The sequence below is a fragment of the Sturnus vulgaris genome, chromosome 25, assembly GCF_052056855.1.
Source record: "Sturnus vulgaris isolate bStuVul1 chromosome 25, bStuVul1.hap1, whole genome shotgun sequence".
NCBI lineage: Eukaryota > Metazoa > Chordata > Aves > Passeriformes > Sturnidae > Sturnus > Sturnus vulgaris.
Window position 1 is genome coordinate 1,920,725 of NC_142267.1, and position 26,548 is coordinate 1,947,272.

The 26,548-nt window shown below is 46.5% G+C and overlaps 1 protein-coding gene across 1 annotated transcript; it reads right to left on the reverse strand.

The window, feature by feature from the left end:
- Window positions 1-1,426: 1,426 nt before the first annotated feature.
- MXRA8 (matrix remodeling associated 8) lies at window positions 1,427-26,092 on the reverse strand. Its single transcript, XM_088178938.1, has 11 exons — window positions 25,825-26,092; window positions 19,257-19,277; window positions 17,766-18,074; window positions 16,307-16,408; window positions 13,633-13,802; window positions 12,097-12,382; window positions 4,910-5,068; window positions 4,465-4,495; window positions 3,850-3,926; window positions 2,587-2,664; window positions 1,427-1,803 (listed from the first exon to the last, which is right to left on the reverse strand). Exons 1-11 carry the CDS (start codon window positions 25,871-25,873, stop codon window positions 1,778-1,780), a joined length of 1,308 nt encoding a protein of 435 aa, XP_088035064.1. The 5' UTR covers window positions 25,874-26,092; the 3' UTR covers window positions 1,427-1,777.
- Between the last annotated feature and the right edge of the window lie 456 nt (window positions 26,093-26,548).

Below are 26,548 nucleotides of genomic sequence, written 5' to 3' on the forward strand. Positions count from 1 at the left end.
CCTGGGCACTTTTTGGGGTGGATCTTCAGTGAGGATAAAGGTAATGAATTACAGATCACAAAAAAAAACCTGTGGAGAGCAGTGGAAGGGCTAAAAAATTAAAAAATGATCTGCTCAGCTGCAGCTTAGGAAAGCTCACCTCCACCTCTAGTTCTGTTTTATTATTAATATTTTTACTGCTTGAAGGCATTGAAATTAATGCCCCCCAATACAATTATTCTTTAAAACAGCCCCCAGTAACAGAAATGTTAATATCTGTTAAAATGTCCACGGTCTGTTTGTGATGAAAAGTTGATTGTTGTGACACCCCACCTTGTGAAGGGCCAGCACAGCCCCTCTGGAGGCCTCACCCACCACGATTTTGGTTTTTGAGGCCCCCATGCCACCCTCTGAGTCCAGCAGAGATCCCTGGGAGGAGGGACGGGGGGGGTCAGGAACGGGATTTGGATGCCTGGGAACGTTGGCATCAGTGGGACAAAAAAACCCAAATTGGCAAGAAAAGGGCAGGGCTTGGTCCTGGAGGTGCTGCCCCAGCCCCAGGCACACAAATCCCCCTCTCTGCCAGCCCTGCAGGCCACCAAACAGAGGGGTGACAATCCCTGGCCACCCTCACAACAGCAGCAATTTTCCTTCCAGACCCAAGAGCTGATCCTATCCTGCAGCTTTCCTGGAGTTTTCACTTGCTTGGATGACAACACTGAATCCTTTCCCATTTTCTGGCACTGTCCATAGGTAGAACCTCCCCTGAGTGAGCCCACAGCCTCAGGAATCCACTGCAAACCCTTGGGAATGGACTCATCCCCCTCCTGGAGTCCCTTTTCTAATCCCCTGGTCCATGAAAATTCCTGTTTTTACTCCTGCTCCTCGTGGAATTGCTCCCTTTCACCATCTCCTACCTTTGGTTTGCTGTGCTCTGTGTGGCCTGGAGCCATCCCAGGAAAATCCCATCCCAGGAAAATCCCATCCCAGGAAAATCCCATCCCAGGAAAATCCCATCCCAGGACTCAGAGTTCCAGAGCATTCCTGGTCCTGACCTACCTGAGACTGGCACTGCATCCAGGCTGCTCCTGCCAAACCTGCCCTGCTCTGTGCTGGAACACAAACAAATCAACAAACACGGGCTGAGAAATGCAGAGTTCACCCATTGGGCTGCTTCTCTTTGCCTGCAGAACCAGGAATTTATTTTCTGAATTTATTTTCTGGCATTTATTTTCTGGCATTTATTTTCTGACATTTCTCCCCCTTGATCAAACGAGGTTTTTGCACTGCCACTCGGGAGGGCTGAACTCTTTGTGCTTCACCTGGGACGTGCAAAATTCAGTGGGAAATGATTTCTGCCAGCCTAGGACAGGGATCAGCCTTTGCCATTGTTCTCCTGATGGATTCACCACATGGAAAAAACGCCTGGTGTAATGATGGCTCAGGATTAGTGATGCAGGTGGTTTTATTTAAAGCAATAACATCAAAGCAAAACCTCTGCTGATTCAGCTCATAAAAATCATTGATGCATAAAATCCAACAATAATTGTCGAGAAAGAAAAGGGGAAGGGAGGGTTGGGAGAACAGAGGAAGAAAAGGCAACCCAACCCCATAAATGCACACAAGACAGTTTAACTCTTTCATGAAGCATTTGCACCCTTGTGTGGGGGAAAAGTGGACGTGGAAAAAAAATCCTGTGGGGACTGGAGGGAGATGGAATTAAGAAAAGACATCTCTCTTCCACATTATTTATCTCTGATGGAAGCTTCTGGTCCAGCCAGCAGCTTTGGGAGTGTCTTCATTTACAATATTCCTTCCTGAAATCTGAAAGCAAATGGAAACCGGGGTCAGCACTTAAGAGAGAGATTCAAAACCATTCAAAGCAGCACAAAAATATGGATTTATTTCTAGAGCAGCCATCTGCAGTCACTCACAACCCTGACATCAAAAAGCCCCCTCAGCTGAGACAGACTGGGGGTAAATTATTGCCCAGCTCCACCGTGCAGGATGCAGGAGAAAAACGCCAGGAGAATTCCATCAGGGACAGCTTGGTGTCATTTCAGCCCCATTTATGAAATCCGAATTCCCCTGGAATCTCAGAGCCCTGCTTGACAGAGGTGCTGTCCTCCAAACACAGGCACAGCCCTGGGCATTAATCCTGGATGCAGCCCCGGGGAGGGAGAGTTGTTTGCTTTTCTTGGATGAAGTAACTGCCCATTACCCATAAATTAATTCAATCCCAAACACTCTCTTTCTGCTCCCTGTTCTCTGCCCAAACACCACGCCAGGACATTTTTGGGCTCTGTCTTTCTCCCTCTGAGGTCACAGTAGAGCAGGCAACTGTCCCAGCCCTGCCAGCTTTGCTTTCTCCAATCAGGGGGAAAAAAAAAAAATCCCAATTTTTGCCATTCCCAAATCTTTTAAAAACCTAATCGCAGCTTTGCATTTTGTGGCTCCACGATGAAAGGATGGGAAAGGAGCTCCCTTCTCATTCCTGCTTTTTGCCGGGAGGTTTCTCATTCCTCTCCGGCTGTGGCTTGGTCACTCACTGAGGGACCGTCCTTCCCTCCTGCAGCCACCAATTAAGGGGAAGAAAGTGCTAATTACCTTTGTCTAAATCAATGTTCTTCGCTGGGAAGCTTCTGGCTTGCTCAGCCTTCTCCTTCAGGATGTTGTTTTTGTAATCTGTGCGAGGGAGGAGCAGAATTCACACAGGCATTAGGATATTTAAAAAAAAAAAATAAATAAATTTATGAACGAGACAGAGGCGATCAGCCCTTCCCCGATGTGCTCTAGGTCTGGCACCTCTGATTTCTAGGAAATTTTTGTGGAGTTACTCAGCAGGAAAACAGCTCTGACTTCATTTTAGCCCCTGGCATTAAGGAGTTGTGCAAACTTCAGCTCCCTGCTCCTCACAGGCACCACAGCCCTGAATTATCTCCTCAGAGCTCACCTGGAGAACAATTATCCAGAGATTTTTGCTCTCCTGGGACGCACAGAGAAGGATTTTTGCAACCCACCCTCTGCAATTCCTTTCTTCACTTCCAGTTTTGTCTCTCTCTTGTTTACTGGGGCATTCACGGCAATTTTTGGGAGCTGAGATTTGTCAGCTCGTTCTTTTAAAGGTTGTGCTTTTACTGGGGATGCAAATAAAAAAAAAAAAAACCAAAGGGACGATTTTTATTTCCTGGCTTATCAAGCAAGTTGCAGCTGGTGTGAATTTGGCATCATGACAAAGCTTCAGGAATCTCAGGGTGGTGCAGACAAGAGCATCAATTTTGTGAAATTAATTCCCTCCAAGTCCCAGCAAGAACCAATTCTCAATTATTGACACAATAAACTCAAGGCTGCACCTTCCAACCCCAGCAAGGAGCAGCATCCACCTCCAGGAATGTTGGAAATTCCCCAAATCAATTCCATAAATCCCAAAAAAAACCCCAATTTCACAGTGTGAGATGAGCTCCCTTCCCCTCTCCCCAGCGTCTTTCACTTCACCACGAGCTCCAGGGAAATTTGTATTTTCTCTTTTCTATCTCAGGGCCTCTGTAGCAAATTTTCTTCCTCCCATTCTCTGTTTATCTGCCTTAATTTCCACCACAGATCTTGACAGAAGGCCCAAAATGTTCACGGAGTGATTTGACATCCAGGCAGGAGAAAATCAGAAAATTAAACCAAACTGGCTTCAAAGGAAAGTGGAGACAATGAACTCAACTAACTCAGGAATTCTCTTCACCCAGTGTTGGTCAAATAAAAATCCATACCCACTTGCAGAGGTTAAAGAATGAGTTAAGTCACTTCAAAATATCTAAATGCCATTAGAAATTTCAGATGTAAGGATTTGGACCTGGTTTGGTGGCCAGGGACACGTACCCAGCCTGATGTCTTCACTCTTGTGTGGGGTCAGATCTGTCGTGTCCACTGGAAATTCTTTAAGATTCACATCCTTCCTGAAAAGGGAATCACGGTGGAAAATGGCATTGTGCCATCCTTTAATAACTGGCTCCTTTCACACTTTTCCCCAATAGCTTTTCTAATGTTACTTTAGAGAATTTATTTAATTTTTTTTCCCCCCCACATTTTTTTTTTCCCCAGCTCTTAGAACAATGGGCAGCCAATCCCGGAATTTCCTTATCTTTCCCACTTTAATCATACAAAATATAAATATATTTTATTTATCCACGATTTTGGCCCCATCTCAAAACAGATCCGTGCATTATTCCTTTCCCAAAAACTCCCAAGGGCATCTCACAGAAACTTCATCCCTCCATCAGTTCCCAGAGAGCAACAAGAGGAAATTCAATTGCCAAAGCAGCCCCACAGAACAAATTCTCCTTCCTCTTCCTCCTCCTAACCAGATTTTCAGCTGGTTTAGGCTCTTAGCTGAGGAGAGGGGCTAAGAGTTCATTTGAATGCATTCTAAACCTAATTAATAGTATATTATAGATATATAAATATTATATTTTATATTACATATATTCTACTTACTCTCCATATTTCTTCACGTTGTACTCATAACCTAAAGAGGAGGGAAAAGCAGGAGGAGCCGTCACAGCCAGTCCAGGTCCTTTCCTGCTGCCCATTTTTTCGTGTGCTGTGATGCCTTTATGGAATCCCAGAGTCCCCAGCACTGCCAGGACCTTCACACCCCGAGTTCCCACGGGACAAATCCCACTTTTCTCCTCCCTTTTACACAAGAATTCCGCAAATCCTGACAGGGATTCGGGCACGCGATGACCCTGCAGACTTTTCCCAACAATTCCACCAAATCGATGCCGGGATATTTTTTTTTTTTTTTTACACCACGCCGGCCCCTGCAGCTCCTCCCTGCTGCTTTCCCAGGAGGGGATCGCTGTTCCTGGCAGGAATTTTTTTTTGCCAGGATTGTCCCTCCAGGACAGGACAGGTCAGGTCAGGTTTGGGCCGGGCTCACCTCTCTGCCGGCGCCTGCGGGTGAGGAGCACCACGATGATGAGGAGGACGAGGAAGAGCAGCAGGGTGGCCAGGATGTAGCCCAGCTGCTGGAAAAAATGCATCCTGCTCTCGGGAATGATGACATTGATGACATTGTGGCCCCTGACCACGTTTGGATCTGAAGGGGAAGGAAAGCAGAGAAAAGCAGGATGGCAGCGGGGAAGGGGGGGGGGGGAAATTGGGAATTGCGAGAATTGAAGTCGATTTAATTAAAGAAAAGTCGATTTGCAGCACCTCTGGCAGGTGGCAGATGTTGTGCCCTTTCCCTTCCCTGGGATCAGAGCGGGAAATTCCCACAGAGGGCGAATTTCAGAGCAAAAATTCCAAAACTTCAGAGCAACCCCAAACTTTCCAGAGGGTCACCCAAACCTCCCCTGGGTCCCTCTCAGCGCACACTCCACACTGCTCTGGCTCCAGACAGCATCCCCTGCTTGCCAAGGGTTATAATTTATGCAGTGGGAAGAGTTTTCAATGCCAAATTAAAAAAAAAAAAAAAAAAAAAAAATTTTAAAAAAAAGAGCTTCCTTTGAAATGAAATAAAAATCGATAAAATAAATAAATCCCCACACACACACCCTAAAAAAATCCAAACCCACAGAGGAAAGCCAAGATTCCATTCCTGTCGTGGGTGCAGCAGGATTTCTGTTCCACAGCACGGGGGAAGGGGAGAATTGAAGAGTATTCAATTCAATTGAATTCAGTTTTGAATTCAATTCAAAACTTTTAAGTGGAACTTTTTTTTTTTTTTTTTTTTTTTTTTGGTAAATCTCAAATAAATAGGTCAATGTTTTACACATGTAAAGAGGAAATGACTTCTCTGCTTGCAGAGAAGAGAGAAACCAGCCCAGGCACGGATGGAATCCCACAATCTGGGAATTTTTTTATTTTTTTTTAATTTTTTTTTCCTCCAAAACAGAACTGAAATGACACCTTCACCCCTTGCAGGGAATTTTCACAGAGCACCAGGCAAGAACAGGATGGAGCCCTCACCTCCCGTTCCCTTGGGAGCTTTTCCTGCCATTACCCGGAGGGAAGAAGGGGAAAAGTGGGGAAATACCCGGAAAGTCACCGTGCCCTTCAGCAGAAGTGTTCTGACATTTCTGCCCGCGCTGCCACAGCGACTGCTGCCAGAATTTTTTTTGGGGGGGAGCAGTTTGGTTTTAAAAACGCCAACCCAGCCAAAAACAAAATCAAATCGGGCAAGAGTGGATTGAAATGAACGCTCTGAAACCAGAGCTGATTGTTTGGCAATGCCAACAGCATTCCTAAAAAATCCAAAAGCACGAGCAAAACTCTCTGTTCTGGTGGCCCGGTGCTCCACCCCAGCAGCATTCTGTTTTTTCTGCGATTTCCAGATGCCCTGTGCTCCCTGAATAAAAAAAAAAAAAAATTCCACCCTGCCAAGCTATAAAAAAAAAAAAAAAAAATTAAAAAATATCGATTCAAACCAAGAAAGCCAGTTGCAAAGCTGCGAAGAGCAGGTGTGACAGCCCTGCCTGCTCTCTGCCACAGCAAAGAAGGGAATTCTGTTATTCTGTTCCTGGCCTCCTGCAAGACACAGCTGGGTTAAACTTCGGGCAGCACCTCAACAACAAACAGAGCAAACGGAGATTTAACAGCTTTGGGCAATGCAATAAATCCCATTTTGTCACTGGGGATCGCATCTCCCCAAATTCACTCCCAGGACACTAACCACTGAAAAATGAATTTAAATCAAGGTGAGGAAGGTTTATTCTGTGCCCAAGCACATCTCACATCTCCCCAAATTCACTCCCAGGACACTTTAACCACTAAAAAATCAATTTAAACCACGCTGAGGAAGGTTTATTCTCTAACCAAGGTCTGATCTTTCAGCACATCTCACAAATTCACTCCCAGGACCCTTGAACCACTGAAAAATGAATTTAAATCAAGGTGAGGAAGGTTTATTCTGTGCCCAAGCACCTCACATCTCCCCAAATTCACTCTCAGGACCCTTGAACCACTGAAAAATCAATTTAAACCACGCTGAGGAAGGTTTATTCTCTAACCAAGATCTGATCTTTCAGCACACCTCATATCCACCTGCCCCAAATTCACTCTCAGGACACTTTAACCACTGAAAAATGAATTTAAACCAAGATGAGGAAGGTTTATTCTGTGCCCAAGCACATCTCACATCTCCCCAAATTCACTCCCAGGACCCTTGAACCACTGAAAAATGAATTTAAATCAAGGTGAGGAAGGTTTATTCTGTGCCCAAGATCTGATCTTTCAGCACATCTCCCCAAATTCACTCTCAGGACCCTTGAACCACTGAAAAATCAATTTAAACCACGCTGAGGAAGGTTTATTCTCTAACCAAGATCTGATCTTTCAGCACATCTCACAAATTCACTCCCAGGACCCTTGAACCACTGAAAAATAAATCCTAATTGTGGTGGGGGAAAGGAAACCTCGCCCAGAAATGCCTTAACGTGATTTTCCCCGAGCGCCAGGGACCAAACTGTGCCGGCAGGGGTGGAGAGCTCCCCCCAGCCCCGGCAAGGTTGGCCGATATTTCAGTGTCACCGCGGGACACGAGAGATTTCCCTGCCGAGCAAAGCCCGAGGAGCAAAGCCAGGAGATGAGGCTGCTGCCTGGAAAAAAATTAAAAAATAAAAATAAAAAATAAAAAAATAAAAAACATAAAAAATAAAACATATAACATAAAAATTAAATTAAAAATTAAAAATAAAAAATAAAAACCATTAAAAAAAAAACATATAACATAAAAAAATTAAAAATAAAAAATTAAAAAGAAAAAAATAAAAAAGAAAACATTAAAAATAAAACATTAAAAATAAAACATTAAAAAATAAAAAATAAAAAAAAAAAATAAAACATTAAAAAATCAAAAATGAAACATTAAAAAATAAAAAACATTAAAAAATAAAGAATCAAAAATAAAACATTAAAAAATAGAAAACATTAAAAAATAAAAAAACCAAAAATAAAACATTAAAAAATAGAGTAAAAAATAAAAATCAAAAATAAAAATAAAAAATCAAACATAAAAAAATCAAAAATAAAACATTAAAAAATAAAAAATAAAAAATAAAAATTAAAAAATAAAAAATAAAAATTAAAAAATAAAAAAAAAAAAATAAAAAAACATTAAAAAATAAAAAACATTTAAAAATAAAAACATTTAAAAATAATAATAAAAAACAAAAATAAAACATTAAAATTAAAGAGTAAAAAATAAAAATAAAAAATTAAAAATTAAAAAATTAAAAAATAAAAATTAAAAAGAAAAAATAAAAAAAATAAAAAATAAAAATCTCCTCGCTTGGCTTTTGTTGCCTCCCCGTTTATGTTGTGTCCCCCAGGAGAATTCCAGGCAGTTTTTTCATGGGCAATGCTCAGCCTCCCCAGCTGCCCCCAGGAAAAGGAAATTTCTGGATGTCTCCACTTGTGGCACGATTTTCTGGACAGCGACCTCAGCCCCAGGGAAAAAGTTTCGATCTCTATGACTTGAGAAATTCAATTTCTACAGGGGAATAAACCTATTTAAGAATGTATGAAACAAATCAAAATTCTATATTAAACAGCCAATAAATATTAAAACACAATGAATATTTTAAAGCGTTAATAAAGAACTATACCCAAAAGACTTTTTAAAAAAAAATAAAAAAATAAAAAAAATTAAACTCGGTATTTTTGTTTTTCTTTTTCTGCCTGAACGAAGTGTGATGGTTTTGAGTTTGGACAGGCTGACAGATGATAGCTCAGTGCAGTGGAAAATATGAAAATCGGTTTATGGCACACATACACACACACACACAAAAAAAAAATTTAAAAAAAAATAAAAAAAAAAGCTGAAGGGTGGAGGAAAATTCCTGGTGGTTGATTCTGCGTGCTCTGGCACCATCCGTGCAAAGGAGAGAGAAATTCTCTCCTCTGAGCTGTGACAGCAAAATCAGGGCTGCATCAACACCTTCAGCAAAAAAGGGACAGGGAGCTGAAAAAAACCACAAAGCTCAGGGTGAGCAGTGAAAAAAAACTCGGGGACAGAGGGGACAGGAGCTGCCCTGAGCCCACAGCACTGAAAAATGGAGTGAATGTCAGAAAAATGGGACTGGAACTCAGAAAAATGGGTGTGAAACTCAGAAAAATGGGACTGGAACTCAGAAAAATGGGTCTGAAAGTCAGAAAAATGGAACTAACCTCACAAAAATGGGTCTGATCTCACAAAAATGGATTGAGCCTCACAAAAATGGGACTGAATCTCATAAAAATGGGTGTGAAACTCAGAAAAATGGGAATGAACCTCACAAAAATGGGTCTGAAACTCAGAAAAACTGGACTGAATCTCATAAAAACGGGTCTGAACCTCACAAAAATGGGACTGGTCTCACAAAAATGGGAATGAACCTCACAAAAGTGGGAATAAACATCACAAAAATGGGAATGAACTTCACAAAAATGGGTCTGAACCTCACAAAAATGGGTCTGAACCTCACAAAAATGGGTCTGAACCTCACAAAAATGGGACTGTTCTCACAAAAATGGGTCTGAATCTCATAAAAATGGGTCTGAACCTGACAGAAATGCACTGGACCTCACAAAAATGGGACTGAACCTCATAAAAACTAGACTGAACCCCATAAAAATGGGAATGAACCTCACATAAATGGGTCTGGACCTCACTTTTGTTTCCATCTCGGGGCCTGAGGAGTGAGGGGTCTTTGATTCCCAGCCTGGAGAGGAATTGTTGTGTGTGAGCAAAAATGGGAGAGCAGCAGCTCACACTGTGCGTGGAGTTTAGAGCTCTACCCTAAAGAACTGCAGGGTTACAAATATAAAAATTAAAATCCTAAGGCACCAAGCCCAGTGATGGGGGGACAGCCCATGGCATCCTCACTGCTGCAGGTGATGGGAAGAGTTTGGAATGAGCTGGGGCTGGGCTGGCTGAGCTCTTCAGAGCCCCAAAGATTCAGCTCTGGATCCTTCTCGTTCCGTGGAAAACTCTTCAGTGAAATCTCCACAGAATGATCCAGGTTGGAAAAGATCTTTAAGATCCAAGCCGTGACCTAAGAGCTCCTCAGCAACTGATCCACGGCACCGAGAGCCACAAAGAGCAGAGGAAATCCCACAATTTATCCAGCTAAAAGGAGAGAATCTGGATTTTCCCACATTTCCTGCAAACTCTCAACAGGGGAGGCCACTCACCTGCAGCTGGGACCACTGGTGAGCTTCTCCACCTTCCTCTGTGACACAGGAATCCCACAATTTGTTCAAATAAAAGGAAAGAATTTGGCTTTTCCCAGAGGGATTTCCTGCAAATTCTCCACAGGGGAGGTCACTGACCTGCAGCTGGGGCTGTGTTGTGTATGGTGATGTTCACCACCTTCCTCTCCCTCTATGGCAGAGAAATCCCATTATTTTATCCAAATAAAAGGCCAGAATCTGCCTTTTCCCAGCGGGATTTCGTGCAAAGGGGACAGAGCACTGACCTGCAGCTGGGGCTGTGTTGTGTATGGTGATGTTGACCACCTTCCTCTCCCTCTGTGGCAGAGAAATCCCATTATTTTATCCAAATAAAAGGACAGAATTTGGCTTTTCCGGGCCAGAATTCCTGTAAACCCTCCACAGCAGAGGTCACTGACCTGCACCTGGGGCAATGCCCTTGCTGATGATTTTCACCACCTCCCTCTGTGACAGAGAAATTTATCCAAGTCTATGGCAGAGAAATCCCACGATTTTATCCAAATAAAATGAAAGATTCTGGCTTTACCCAGTGGGATTTTCTGCACACAGGACAGAGCACTGACCTGCAGCTGGGGCTGTGTTGTGTATGGTGATTTTCACCACCTCCCTCTGTGACAGAGGGATTTATCCAACTAAAAGGAGAGAATCTGGCTTTTCCCAGTGGGAATTCCTGCAAACCCTCAAGAGGAGACCTCACTGACCTGCAGCTGGGGTGATGCCATTGCTGCTGATGTTCACCACCTTGCTGTCCCTCTGGGACAGACGAATTTATCCAACTAAAGGGCTAAAATTTGCCTTTTCCCAGCGGGATTTCGTGCAAAGGGGACAGAGCACTGACCTGCAGCTGGGGCTGTGTTGTGTATGGTGATTTTCACCACCTCCCTCTGTGACAGAGAAATTTATCCAAGTCTATGGCAGAGAAATCCCACGATTTTATCCAAATAAAAGGACAGAATCTGCCTTTTCCCAGTGGGATTTTCTGCAAAGGGGACAGAGCACTGACCTGCAGCTGGGGCTATATTGTGTATGGTGATGTTGACCACCTTCCTCTCCCTCTGTGGCAGAGAAATCCCATTATTTTATCCAAATAAAAGGACAGAATTTGGCTTTTCCTGGCCAGAATTCCTGTAAACCCTCCACAGCAGAGGTCACTGACCTGCACCTGGGGCAATGCCCTTGCTGATGATTTTCACCACCTCCCTCTGTGACAGAGAAATTTATCCAAGTCTATGGCAGAGAAATCCCACGATTTTATCCAAATAAAATGAAAGATTCTGGCTTTACCCAGTGGGATTTTCTGCACACAGGACAGAGCACTGACCTGCAGCTGGGGCTGTGTTGTGTATGGTGATGTTCACCACCTTCCTCTCCCTCTGTGGCAGAGAAATCCCATTATTTTATCCAAATAAAAGGACAGAATTTGGCTTTTCCTGGCCAGAATTCCTGTAAACCCTCCACAGCAGAGGTCACTGACCTGCAGCTGGGGCTGTGTTGTGTATGGTGATTTTCACCACCTCCCTCTGTGACAGAGGGATTTATCCAACTAAAAGGAGAGAATCTGGCTTTTCCCAGTGGGAATTCCTGCAAACCCTCAAGAGGAGACCTCACTGACCTGCAGCTGGGGTGATGCCATTGCTGATGATGTTCACCACCTTGCTGTCCCTCTGGGACAGACGAATTTATCCAACTAAAGGGCTAAAATTTGCCTTTTCCCAGCGGGATTTCGTGCAAAGGGGACAGAGCACTGACCTGCAGCTGGGGCTGTGTTGTGTATGGTGATTTTCACCACCTCCCTCTGTGACAGAGAAATTTATCCAAGTCTATGGCAGAGAAATCCCACGATTTTATCCAGCTAAAATGAAAGATTCTGGCTTTTCCCAGCGGGATTTCCTGCAAAGGGGACAGAGCACTGACCTGCAGCCGCCTTGCCGTCGCTGCTGATGTTCACCACCTTGCTGTCCCTCTGCGGCTCCAGCACGGCCAGGTGGTAGATCCTGCGTTCGTGCAGCCCGCAGTAGTGGTGGTGCAGGTGACAGGAATAGGTTCCCTCGTCGGCGCTCTCCAGGTGAGAGATGCGCAGCGAGAAATCGCCGGCGGCGAAGGCGGCGCGGCTCACGTTCATTTTCTGCCGCAGGAACTGCGGGCCGTACGAGCGGCGCTCCCCGGACGCGTACAGATCCACCAGGCGGTCAGCACGGTCCTGCCAATCGTTAAAAAAAAAAAAACCAAAAAACAAACAAAAAAAAAAAAAACAGCTCTAATCACGGGCAAAACCCCTGTGATGGATTAAAGTGAGGAAGCGGCGCGTTTGATGATCGCGGTCGCGGGTCTTTGGAGGCGTTGTTGGAACCTCGTTGATCAGAGTAAGATGTTGGCTGTAACATCATTTTGCAAGTGATGTGACAAGGACACTGTGATTTTGTCATCCTGCTCTGTGTAACCTTAGAGAAGTTTCTCACGAGGACAAGGAAGAACCTTGGAAAGAGCAAACATTAAGGTAGAAATGTGTATGCAAGCAATCCGAACGGGACAGCTGCGCCTGTTGCTTGCTAAGCGAATAAAAAGCCATTGGAACAGGATAAACGGAGCTTGCTTTATCAATCATTTTCTCAATCCTATTGATTGTCTGCGTGCCTGCGTCACCCCGCGTGTTTATTCACCGGCGGGGACACGGGAGTCACCTCCCAAAGGCGTGAGGTCCTTTCCAATCTATTTATTCCCCGATATTTTACATAAAATACATATTCATAAGCCCAGCACCTCCCATCCCCATTTGATATTAAAACGAGCCCGTTAGTCCTTCACGCGTGCGAGGTTCTGCTCTTGAATTTGGGTCGGTGGTCTCGAAGGATGAAGTCAGGAGAGTCTTCATCAGGTCTCGGTGACCCCCTGGCACGATCCAAGGCTTCATCCTTCGTGATTAACGGTTTATTATTTTACCTTCTTCTGTACGTGAATTTATAAAGTGTAGGGACACATATTGAGAAATTAAGAAAATTACAGCCTGAGAAATATTCCAGGCTGGAGCTTCTCAGCTCTGTTCCCGGTCCAGCTCGAGGCTTGGGTGATAATTTGGTCACAATAAAAAGGAATTAATACCAAAATCAAACCCCTGTTGTGGTGTGTGCCCAGGCCCTGGCCATGGGGTGTCTTCTCTCTGAACCAATCTCCTTTTCTCTGCTCTGGGAGTTGCAGTCCTGCTATAAAACCAAGTGTGTTCCTGAATCAACTTGGCTCTTTCTATCATGACAGACGACCACGGTGCATCTTATTTTTTAAAGGGTTAAAAACCCCTTCCCACGGCTACAACAAAGCAGCTAATTATCCCAATTAACTCTAACCTAAGCATCTAGCGATCATTAACCAACCCTTCACCTACCTTACATCCTGGCCACGGAAACTAATTTTACCCTTAGCAAAAAAGTGAACATTTTTAAAGGCGTGATTCACCTGGGGCACGCCGGGGGGCTGCCGGTCCCAGTGCACCACCTGCTGCTCCTCCTCGCTGTGTCTCTCGGTCCAGATGTGCTGCCGGTTGACACACGGCAGGGTCACCGTGCTGCCCTCCGGAGCCACCAGCACCGGCTTCTCGCCGTCCCAGTGCTCGCTGGCATCCTCTCCTGGTGAAAAAAAAAAAACGGGAGCCGTGCTCATTAAATTGTAACTGTGTGAGAGAAAGTGTTAAAAAAAAAAAAAATAATGATTGTAAAGCTGAGATCCCTCTTAGACACTGGAATCCTGAATTCCATATCAAGGACACACCTGAGATTGCTCCCAGAGCCTGGAATTCTGAATTCCACATCAGGGAAACCCAGAGATTGCTCCCAGATCCTGGAATCCTCAATTCCAGGTGTCAAGGACACACCTGAGATCTCTCCCAGATCCTGGAATTCTGAATTCCAGGTGTCAGGGGACACACCTGAGATTGCTCCCAGAGCCTGGAATCCTCAATTCCTGGTGTCAAGGACACACCTGAGATCTCTCCCAGATCCTGGAATTCTGAATTTCAAGTGTCAGGGACACCCAGATACACCTGAGATTGCTCCCAGATCCTGGAATCCTCAATTCCATGTCAAGGACACACCTGAGTTCCCTCCTAGACCATGAAATCCTGAATTCCAGGTGTCAAGGACACACCTGAGATCCCTCCCAGATCCTGGAATCCCGAATTCCAGGTGTCAGGGACACCCAGATACACCTGGGATTGCTCTCTTGGAAACCCCTAAAACTCCACAAGAACGGAATCCCATAACACACCCCCTCCCAAAATCTTCAAAGTGCCCACGTGGCACAGCTTGAACACGACCCTGGCTTTTCCACACTTATTTCAGCCCTTAGTTAAAAAAAAAAAAAAAAAAAAATCCTCTTCATCCTTGGCCATCTCATGAAGCAAGGCCACTTTCTGCTCCTCCTAACTCCGAGTTAATCTCCTGCTCCAGAAAAGCAGGAAGCAAATTCCCTGCTCAGGCTAAGAATGGAACCGGGCTCTTCATCCCCAATCCTCTGAGCAGGAAATGCTTTCCTACCCACAAAGGCCTGAATTACTGGGGGAGCTGAAGCTGCACTGCTCTGTTTGGCTCTGGAGAAGGAAAAAGAGAAACTGCAGAGCCCAGAGGAGCAGCCTGGGGCTCTCGGGGTGTTTTTATTGCACTGTTAATGCCCAGAGGAGCAGCCTGGGGTTCTCAGGGTGTTTTTATTGCATTGGGAGAGCCCAAAGGAGCAGCCTGGGGCTCTCGGGGTGTTTTTATTGCCCTGGAAATGCCCAGAGGAGCAGCCTGGGGCTCTCAGGGTGTTTTTATTGCACTGTTAATGCCCAGAGGAGCAGCCTGGGGCTCTCGGGGTGTTTTTATTGCCCTGGAAATGCCCAGAGGAGCAGCCTGGGGCTCTCAGGGTGTTTTTATTGCATTGGGAGAGCCCAAAGGAGCAGCCTGGGGCTCTCGGGGTGTTTTTATTGCCCTGGAAATGCCCAGAGGAGCAGCCTGGGGCTCTCGGGGTGTTTTTATTGCATTGGGAGAGCCCAAAGGAGCAGCCTGGGGCTCTCGGGGTGTTTTTATTGCATTGGGAGAGCCCAAAGGAGCAGCCTGGGGCTCTCGGGGTGTTTTTATTGCCCTGGCAGAGCCCAGAGGAGCAGCCTGGGGTTCTCAGGGTGTTTTTATTGCATTGGGAGAGCCCAGAGGAGCAGCCTGGGGTTCTCGGGGTGTTTTTATTGCCCTGGAAATGCCCAGAGGAGCAGCCCAGGGCAAGCTCAGCAGCAAGAGCACGGGCAGGTCCTTGTGGCTTGGAGATTGTCACCAGAAGGGGTTGGGATTGTCACCAGGGTGGGATTGTCACCAGAAGGGGTTGGGATTGTCACCAGGGTTGGGATTGTCACTGGGGGGGGATTGTCACCAGGGTTGGGATTGTCACCAGGGGTTGAGATTGTCACCAGGGTGGGATTGTCACTGGGGGGGGATTGTCACCAGGGTTGGGATTGTCACCAGAAGGGGCTGGGATTGTCACCAGGGCTGGGATTGTCACCAGGGTTGGGATTGTCACAGGGCTGGGATTGTCACCAGGGCTGGGATTGTCACCAGGGGTTGGGATTGTCACCAGAAGGGGTTGGGATTGTCACCAGGGGTTGGGATTGTCACCGGGGTGGGATTGTCACTGGGCTGGGATTGTCACCAGGGCTGGGATTGTCACCAGGGGTTGGGATTGTCACCAGAAGGGGTTGGGATTGTCACCAGGGTTGGGATTGTCACTGGGTTGGGATTGTCACCAGGGTTGGGATTGTCACCAGGGCTGGGATTGTCACCAGGGGTTGGGATTGTCACTGGGGTGGGATTGTCACCAGAAAGGGTGGGATTGTCACCAGAAGGGGTTGGGATTGTCACCAGGGGTTGGGATTGTCACCAGGGCTGGGATTGTCACCAGGGCTGGGATTGTCACCAGGGCTGCGCTGCTGCTGCAGCAGGGACAGTTTGGTAATAACCAGGAACAAACCCCGAGCTGAGCAGGCTGCAGGCACAGGAGGGAGGTTTTTAACAAAATCCCAGTGAAGCTCAGGGGAGCAGCCAGCAAAGGGAGGCTCTGCCTGCCCAGCCTCTGCGGCTCCTGTAAAACCCCGCAGGGTCACCACACCCACCTCTCCTGGCAACGAGCAGCTGGATTTTCACCGTTTCGTACAAGTGGCAGTAGTGATGGTGAAGGTTACAGGAATATGTGCCTTCATCGCTCTCTGCAACTCCTGTCGAGCAGGGAAGAGAGAGGGATTGAGTGTTTCACACTGACATTAATGATTTGTGCCCTTTGCACTTGCCCAAATCCTTATCTGGGTGTTAACTTTGTTCCAAGCCTTCCTTTTCACCAGGGTGGGTTTAGCAGAGACAAATCATCTCACCCAACAGAACGATTTGGTCACCTAGGAAATCATTTTTGCTCTCGTGGGGAAGGTGTTTCTATTGCCAGGTGGAAAGAAGGAGCTGGTTTAGGTTGAGCTGAGAGCAGGAACAACGACCATGGGGTGCTCATAGCTCAGGAAATGAATCACAACCAAAGGGCCACAAAAAGCCCAGGTGGCTTCTGGGTTTTTCCAAATTCTCTTTCCAAACAGCTCTGTTGCAAAGGCAAATAAAAATCTCAGTGCTTCAGAGAACCTCCCAGAACCCCTGAGGTTGGAAAAGAACTCCAAGACTGAGTCCAACCTCAATGCCCACCTTGTCACCCAGCCCAGAGCACTGAGTGCAATGTCCAGCCCTTCCTCGGACACCTCCAGGGGTGGGGACTCCCTAAGCAGCAATTTTCCCACGTTTAACAACCCTTTCCAGGGAAAAAAAATCCTCCTGCAGCCAGCCTGAACCTCCTCTGGGCCAGCTGGAGGCTTCACTTTGGAGAAAAAGCCAGAGAGCAGCCCAGGAACAGAGCGTGGTTTGGGGGGAAATTCCTTGACTTCTTCCTGCCTTGAATCTCCAGCTGAAAGCTCCACTTCCCTAAGTGCCCAAGGAGCAGAAATTAATTAATGTGCACGTCCAGGAATGCAGGAATTTAGTCAGCTGGAATTGCTGAGAGGGTTTTGATCTGCTGTGCTGGTTTTTTGGGATAGACTCGGGAGGTGCACAAATACCCAGAGCACTGAGAGCCACCAGTGCACTGAGATTGCTCCCAGAGCCTGGAATCCTGAATTCCAAGTGTCAGGAACAGCCAGACACACCTAAAACTGCTCCCAGAGCCTGGAATCCTGAATTCAAGTGTTAGGGATACACCTGAGATTGCTCCCAGACCCTGAAATCCTGAATTCCAACTGTCAGGGACACACCTGAGATTGTTCCCAGACCCTGAAATCCTGAATTCCAAGTGTCAGGAACAGCCAGGCACACCTAAAACTGCTCCCAAACCAAGGATGGGAACTCCTCCACCTCCCTGGGCAGCTCCTTCCAAACCCTGAAATTCCTCCCGAGAATAAACCTGCTATTAAACTCATTTACCAAACACATGCTGCGAGCCGACCATTTGCACCTTCCAACCTTTTGCACAAACCCCACCCCGCCCCAAACCCTCCACAGGGGGATTAAAAAAAAAAAAAATTAAAAAATAAATCACCGTACCTTTAATCACCAGCGAAAAATTCCCATCTGCAAAGGCATTTTCGGGCATGAGGATCCTGCCCTGGTTGTAGGAGCTGTAGACACGCTGGTCCCCAGCTGAGTACATGTCACAGAGCCTCTCCATCCTGCTGTCCCCATAGTAGGAGCTCAGCAGGTCCCAGTGCACCACACGCTGCCGGTCATTCAGGCGGTCCTGGGTCCAAACCATGCGGTGGCTCTTGCAGGGCAGCACAGCCTGGGAGCCCAGCACTGCACTGATGTTCAGCACTGACACCACCACGCTGGATGGGTTGGAGGCATCGGCTGGGACTGGAAAAATCAAGAGGAAACAGCAAGAAAATGAGTTGTAGGGTTGTGGAGTTAATGGAGTGGGAGTTTGGGATCTCTGCACATTTTCGATTCTGGTTTGAAAACCAGCATGGGGCACTGTCATGGAGAATCAAATCCTGAGTTGGAAGGGACACAGAGAATCCCTGATCCAACCCTAGCCCTGCACAGACACCCCAAAAATCCCACCCTGTGCATCCCTGGGAGCATTGTCCAAAAGCTCCTGGAGCTGGGGCCATTCCCTGGGGACCCTGTTCTGCACTGACACCACCACGCTGGATGGGCTGGAGGCATCGTCTGGGACTGGAAAAATCGGGAGCAAACAGCAAGAAAATGAGTTGTAGGGTTGTGGAGTCAATGGAGTGGGAGTTTGGGATCTCTGGGATCTCTGCACATTTTCGATTCTGGTTTCAAGACCAACACGGGGCACTCTTACAGAGAATCAAATCCTGAGCTGGAAGAGGCCCCGAGAATCCCTGATCCAGACACCCCAACAATCCCACCCTGTGCATCCCTGGGAGTGGTGTCCAAAAGCTCCTGGAGCTGGGGCCATTCCCTGGGGAGCCTTTTCAGCACTGACACCACCACGCTGGATGGGCTGGAGGCATCGGCTGGGACTGGAAAAATCGGGAGCAAACAGCAAGAAAATGAGTTGTAGGGTTGTGGAGTTAATGGAGTGGGAGTTGGGGATCTCTGTGTGGTTTTGGTTCTGGTTTCAAGACCAGCATGGGGCACTCTTACAGAGAATTAAAGAATGCTGAGCTGGAAGGGAGCCAGAGAATCCCTGATCCAGACACCCCAACAATCCCACTCTGCATCCCTGGGAGTGGTGTCCAAACCCTCCTGGAGCTCTTGGGGTTGGGATCATTCCCTGGGGAGCCTGATCAGAGCCCCCCTCAGAGGGAAGAATCTTTTCCCAATAAATAAAACTTTAACACAGATTTCATTCATGTCTGTTATCAGGATTGTCCCCTCGAGCTGTCCTACCCACCCTCCCTAATCCCAACCCCCGGGTTAATCCAGGTTTAGAGACTCCAGTGCATGGGATGCACAATCCATGGAAGTGAGGAATGAAAGCCCCTGCTCATGCCATGGAATCAGGGCCCCTCTCCCTCCTCCTCATGATCACAAAACCTGACAGAGATTCACAGAGATGCCACTCACCTGAATATGAGCACACAGAACCTGTCAAAGCAGAAAATAAAGAGTGTCAGTGACAACAAAAGGATAAAAAAAGCTACAAAAGCACTCCAAGTCCAGCAGCACCTCTGTTATTGCTCCACCCATTGCCCTGCCCTGTTAATGCTGATTTTTTTTGTCTGCACAGTTAATTCTGGGATTGTGCTCTGGATGCATCAGCTCTCTCCAACTCACTCACATGACTCAGATCCACACAGGAAGGGCTTTGCCAGAGATGAACCAATTCCTTTGATTCTGCATTTCTCTGGTCCTGCTCCTTGTGTGGGAGGGGGGGTCTAGAAGCTCTCCTGGCATCAGGATTTTGATTGCCAGCACAGATTCCCAACACAACACCACCATTCATCCCTGCACCCAGCCAAAACCAAGTGGGTTCCATCCAAATCATTGGAGGTTTTGTCCTGCTAATGTCAGAGGCACAAAGTCCCTCAGACAAAGGCTGTATTTTTTTTTTTTTTAATTTATTTTTTTTTCAGCCCTGGAATTTATGAATTTCAAAATTCAGCTCCAGACTGAGGGTATTTTAGCACACCCCCAAGTGCTGAGAATAAATTTGGTTTCCTCCCCTTTTTTTATCACAAAACACTGGGCAGGGACAGCAGAAGACAAAAAATGAGCAGCACTTTCTGCCAGCTCAAAGGCACTTCACACACGAGGTGCTTTTTCCTTCCATTTAAAATCTCAGCATCACAAAGAGAAAAATGAAATCTTGGACAAGGTCTGTGCTCTCTGTATGTAAGAAAGAGAGATCACAATCCCATCATTGGATTGTCTCTCATGATAGGCAGCAAAATGGATCAGCCCTTGTCTGTGCAAGCCAGGACTTAGATTTAGCTCAGAAAAAAAAAAAAAAAAAAAAAAAAGAACGATAAAAATTGATTCCACAGCACCAAACCAGGCAGGAAAAATCGGTGTCACTTGTGCTGCCAGCACAGCAGAGGGGTCACAGTGCCCAGGTGATGCCTTGAGGAGCTGGGGCAGAGGCTACACACAGAGTTAAGGAAATAAAATTGGTATTTTTTGTGAGCCTACAAAAGGCCAACAAAAGGCACAGCCCGGCAATATCAGTGCCACAGTGGTGGCCCCTGCCTGGATGGCTCCAAGATGGAAGGAAAGGAGGGGGTTGGTCACAAAATCTCACACTTTTCTAGGTTCTGGTTCATTTGCATGAACCCACCCTCCACCTTTCCACTTAGTTTGTGCTTAGGGCCTGAAGTTTGGAGAAAAGGTCCTTGAGTTCTTAACTGGAATAGGAACTGGTTTGTCCTCATCACCCCAGCACATCAGTGTGATAATTGCTAAAAGATTCGTGTTAATCACAAAAACATCGGGGTTTGTATAAACCAGAATACTCAGCCCTGAAGTGAAGCATGGACACCAGATAAAGGAAATTATATGATAAAATCATTCTGTTTAAAATCACCTTGTTATGGTATATTATGTTATTTGATGTTATGTTATATTATGTTATATTTTCCAAATAAGTTGTGTGGGCTCCCAGCTTGCAAACTCAGCCTTCCCAACAGCCCTTCCTGCCTTTGTGTGCTCAATGCTGCTCATCTCAAGGAGCAGACTCCCAGAACTGCTCTGCTGGGTCTCTACAAGGATGTTCATTCAACCACCACTGCTTAGGACAACAAAAAACCCCAAAATTATTGATGACAATAAAAACCCCAGTGTGAGAAGAGGCTGCAAACCGAGGTTGGGTGGAGCGTGGAGTGGGCGCTGACCCCTCACGTTCCCCAGCGCTGCCTGCTCTGTCTGCAGCAAATAAAACAATCTCAGTTCTGCTCAATATCGATATTTGTCTCTCGTTTATAACCTCAGAAAAGCACATCCGAGGAGAAGAGGGAAACTTAGACCTAAAGGCATCCCAGGCCATGTGGTCGTGCCTCAGTGGGTGCCAAGGCAATGTCGCGACACGAGCAGCGATGTGTGAGCTGGGGAATGATGTGTGAGCCCTGCCCCAACAAACGATTGCTTTGGGGCCACAGAAACATCCTCTGCTGGCTCGGGCAGAGCAATGAAAGCATTTACTGCTCTCCTTCCTTTCCTCTGAGCTAATGGGAAAAACACGGAGCAGCCTCCAATTTACCAAAGCAGCCTCCAATTTACCAAAGCAGCATTTTGAAAAATCCAACCACCGACAAAAGCTCAGCCATCCAAAGCTCTGAGCTCACACCAGCACCTGGTTCTGGCTCCTTTTTGGAACCCCTGCACCTTCCACCTGCCAGGAAAAGTGTTGGATCCCAGAAATCTGAGTTTGAGTTTTCTGTGATCTCCTGGAGAACACTGCTTTTGACTTAAGGCCTTGGAGAAGGCTCCGAATTTGAGTGATGGAGTTAAAATCAGGGGTGTGTAATAAATCAGAAGTGTGTGATTTCACACGGTGAAGGGTTTAAAATCTGAGGTTTTTATAATAAAGTGACAGGTATGGGGCAAGGTGGGGGATTTGGGGTGGTGCCTCTTTTCATGCTCATGCTCCTTTTTCTTCATGGCTTCAGTTTTTGGTTGGACAGCTGGTGCTGCAGTGCAGGGCACAGGAGTTTGGTTTTTGGGTCAAAAGTATAAATAATACAGGTGTTTATTCTCTATTGGACTGTTTGGCTTGAAGAGACTTTGTAGCTTGCTAGGTCCAGCTCCATTTTGCTCCCTTCTAGCTGGAAGTGTTGCTGAACTTTCTGTACTTGAGGAAAGATTTAATAAATAACCAAACCCAAAGGCAAGCACCACCCTTCCCTTCCCTGCCCAGGTGTAGCTGCTGGAGCCACAGGTGATTCTCCAAACACAACTCTCTGTCAAAAAAAAAGGGGTTGGCTGGCATGGAACAGCTTTTAGCCAAGAAAATTTGATGTTTTGTGGGGTCTTTTCCCCTCCACCTTTAAAACTTCAGCCAAGAACAGGGCAGGAATGCTGTTCCCTCCTCAAAAAGTCATTCCAAGGTGTTTCTCACTGACCACGAGATGCTGTGTCCTCTTGGGACCAGGGAAGAGCTTGTGGATTTCATATTTTGCATTTTATAGGATTTGTGACTTGCTGGCTGTTGCCACACGAAGCTGGGTTGACTTTGAACATCACCACAGAAACCATCCCAGAAGAGGTGAATTTAGAATTTAAATATTGGAGCTGAGCACAGAGAGGTGGGAAGAGACAGAATTTCTCACTTTGTGCACACACAGAGTCTGGACACAAACTTTGGGTCTGAACCTGCCCTAGGATATCACCCCTGGTTTGACAAAATGGTGCAAATATTAAAAATAAGTGACATTGCAGCCAAGCAGCAAAATTCTAGAAGGAGGGGGGAAAAAAAAAAGGATAATTCTTCACAAGAGGCACAGAAACTCCAGCAGAAAAAGAAGGAAGAACTGATTGTTCTGATTCCCCATGCACACATCCATCAGCTCGTGGGTAAGGCTCAAAATTATTTGACAGAGCTGTGAATGAGATCACTCAGAAATCCGAGGAATCTGGGATGTCTCTGATCTCCTGCACGCCTGGAAAAATGGAATTTAGAACAACTGACCTTCAATAATCTGAGCAGAGAGCAGCAGTGGAAGGAGGAACGAGCCTTTTGCTCTTTTCAGAGACAAGCAGAGCAACCAAGCTCTGCTTTTAAACTGGATTTTCTGACACAGCAGCTTCTGGACAGAGATAAAGGCACGGCCCAGGGAAGGTGACAGCTCATGAGCTGCAGCACTGGGGTCAGCTGGAAGCAGGATTCTGGTGAGGCAGCTGTGAAACCACAGAGTTTTCACCTGGTGACAGCTCTGAGCTCTGTCCTCACAGGACTCCAGGAGCTGCAGCTCCTCAGCCTCAGCTGCCTTCAGAGCTGTCAACACAGAGCTCAGCTGTGGCTTTCCTTTGGAAAATTTCGAGTTGCATGGGATGGAGAATCACTTTGTCTTCTCTGGGTGATGTAACCACAGAAAAAAAAAAAACCCCAAAAAACAAAACAAACCAAACAAACCCAACCCCCCCCCCAAAAAAAAACCCACAAAAAAAAACCAAAAAAAAAACCCTCGAAACAACACCAACAAAAAAAGCACCAATAAAATGCAATTCTGTGCTGACTCAGCAGGATCCCAGAGATACTCTGTGGTCCCACAGTAGGGAAGAGGAAGAGGAAAGCAGCCTGGAAAACGATTTCTTAATCCCTTGTAAAAGGCAGAGCCAGCTCTTACTTCTTGAATCCCATCCATTTTTTCATGTGAAGAATTAAGCTACCAAAAAAAAAAAAAAAAAAAAAAAAAAATCTGTGGGCAAATGAGAAGCAAAAGGCTCGGGCTGTGAGAGATGTGTGACAGGCAGTGTCCTTGGAGCAGGACAAGGACAGAGAGCTGAGTCCTTGTCCTGAGCCCTGCCTGAACAATCCTGGGATGAATTCCCGGGATGAATGAATTCCCTGCTGGAGAGGAATTCCTGGGATGAATGAATTCCCTCCTGAGCTGCTGCTCAGCTCGCTGCTGATGGAACCACTGAGCTCCTGTTTCATTCTGGGGGATGAGAAACAACCAGAGCACAAAAGTCCTGCAGATTCTGTGGGTGCCACAATCCTCATTTGTGCCGTGACTCTGCTTTTAGGGGGTTTAATGGGGGTTTTATGGTCACAATCACGGGAAAAGCAGCAGCCTGTGGCACCAGGCTGTCCCCAAACCCTCTGGGGAGTGGCAGAGGCTCCATCCTGGCTCTTTAGGGGGCTGAGGGGCCCTGGTGGCTTTTGATGCAGCAGCAGCAAGGTGACAGTGACAGAAATGAGCCCAGCTCTCCTCTGGGAGCCAGAGGTTTCTAAACCCACTGAGGAGAAACATCTGGGCTCATCTGGAAGAGGGATATGGTGAGAAAACAGCTCGTCCTAAACTTCCCCCACTCAGCTCCTCAGTAAAACAAAATTTCCCTTCAGAGCCAGGCTTTGAACCGGGATTTTCTCTAAATCTCTGTGTTTGTTTATTTTTAAAGACTTCCTGGGACAACTTTCCCAGCAGCAGAGTCTCCCATTTCCAAAAAGGAAGTCAGAGCCCCTAAATACCCATCCAGCCCCAACAATTCCAGCCCTGCCTGCAGGCAGGAACACGCAGAGAGCAGGAATGTGCTGCCTCTGCACAAAGGGAAAACTCCTGGGCTGTGCAAGGAGCCAAACCCCACCCGGGGGGCACAGACAGGACCCCTCCGAGATGTGCCCCAGCTTTTCTGGGATTTGAGCTGAGCTTTAGAAAGCCTCCCCTGCCTTGTGAGCTTCCCCTTGGCTGCAGGCCCAGGGAATGGTTTTGTAGAGCCATTCCAAACACGGAGCTCGCCCTCCCCGAGACATTAACACTCGAGGGACCACAGCTCGCCCCCATTCCCACCCTCACCGTGACTTAGATCCTCATTTGGGTGGGCTCAAACATCGGGGCTGCACCCAGCTAAAGGCAGAAGGCTCCGGGAATTCTGTCAGAGCTCAGCCCGGCTCTGCAGCAGCCCAACCTGCTCTTCCAGCCCCGGGACTCACTGGACTGGTTGGTGTTTGTGCAGCACAGATCTGTGTCCTCTCCTCCTCCTCCTCTTTAAGCCACCCCACATTTCTGAGCCACTTTAACCCTTCTGTCCCCATGGTTGTCCCCCTCACCTGCCAATCGCCAAACCTTGCCCTGGGGCATCGCAAAAAGGCAGTGGAGACATGGAGGGTGGAATAATCAGGGACCAGAGGGAACTCCTCACCTCATCCCAGCTCAGGAATCGAGGAATTGTCCTCCTCAGGAATTGAGGAATTGTCCTCCTCACTTTATCCCACCTCAGGAATTGAGGAATTGTCCTCCTCCCCTTATCCCACCTCAGGAAATGAGGAATTGTCCTCCTCAGGAATTGAGGAATTGTCCTCCTCCCCTTATCCCACCTCAGGAATTGAGGAATTGTCCTCCTCCCCTTATCCCACCTCAGGAATTGTCCTCCTCACTTTATCCCACCTCAGGAATTGGGGGGCTCAGGTGTCACCACAGCTTTTTTTAAAAAAAATTGCTAAGAACAAGAGGTCACCAGTCCCTAAAAAAACTTGTGCTCCTCACTTTCTACTCCTTTCTTGCACCTTGCTGCCCAAAAGTGAATTTGTGTTGGTCTTTCTGCTGACGAGAGGAAAATGAAACCAAAAACCACACATCCTTGTTTTTTTTCTTTCCATCTGAACCCTCACACGCACGCACCCCCAGCTGTTTCTGCTTCTTCAAACATGAAAAATAACATTTAATCCTGGAAATCTCTGAAACCTTTGCTGTACTCGCATCCAAGCTTATTGGTTGTGAATTTGCTGATAGGAAAAAGAAAAAAAAAAAAAAATTGCACAAACACGCTGAACAGAGCTCCAACAACCTCAAACATTTTTCCATTCTGTCCCCAAAAAGCAGAGGAAAAAAATCACGACTCCCTTCCCCTCTCCAGATGAAAACAGAGCAAGTTTAGGAATCTGAACAAAACCTTACAAAGAGAACGGCTCAAAATCCCGCAGCCAACCCCCAGCTGAAATAAAAAAACCAGTAAAGCCCACCAGCAGCTCGGAGCTTACTTTGCTGAAGCAAAATCTGCCACAGGAGGAGTTTGAAAAGTTGCTCCATTCCTTCGGCTTCTCGGAGTTTTCGCCTCTTTTGAAAAACAACTTCAAAACTTTTTTTTTTTTTTTTTTTTGGTGCCTTTAACTTTCTTTTCTGCAACTGGCAAACTCTATGACCTCATCAATTGACATCCCCAGATTCTGCAGGATTTCTCCACCTCCAGCTCCTTCCTTTCCCCTCACCCCTTTCTGCAGATCCCTCTGCTCCTTCCCCTCCCCTTCTGAGCCCTCCCTGACTCTGACATCAAATTTTCATCGGCTCAAGTTGGTCCCACACAGCTCTGGGCTGACAAAACAAATCTTCCTCCCTCCCCCTTAGGGATGGAAGCAATTTTCCTGGTGTTTTACTCGATCCAGCTGTTCCCTCCCTTTGTCTGACACTCCTCCAGACTGCATTTATTTTCTGCTGCCTTCAATGGGGTTTTTTTTTTTGATCTTGGTCTCCTCATATGGTTTTACTTCCAGCTCCGGTCTCCAAAGACAACCTAAAGAACAATATTTACCCTGTCCTGTGATTTGTAAGCAAGGGCTGGGTATTTACAGGAAAATTACAATGAGTATAAAGTCAGGAAATAGGGTGGAAAATAGGAAATAGAGTAGCTGCTGCTAGGATATTAAAATTAAAATTACATATTGTAGGAAAATTAAAATGCAGTCAATTTTTCTGTTTTCTTGCATT

Excerpts from the sequence above, each read along its gene's own strand:
- MXRA8 (XM_088178938.1), bottom strand. The coding sequence starts at position 25,873 with ATGGAGCAACTTTTCAAACTCCTCCTGTGGCAGATTTTGCTTCAGCAA. Across the intron at positions 4,496-4,909 it reads CCGCAGGCGCCGGCAGAGAG|GTTATGAGTACAACGTGAAG; the intron begins GTGAGCCCGGCC and ends CCTCCTCTTTAG. Across the intron at positions 1,804-2,586 it reads GAACATTGATTTAGACAAAG|ATTTCAGGAAGGAATATTGT; the intron begins GTAATTAGCACT and ends ATTTGCTTTCAG.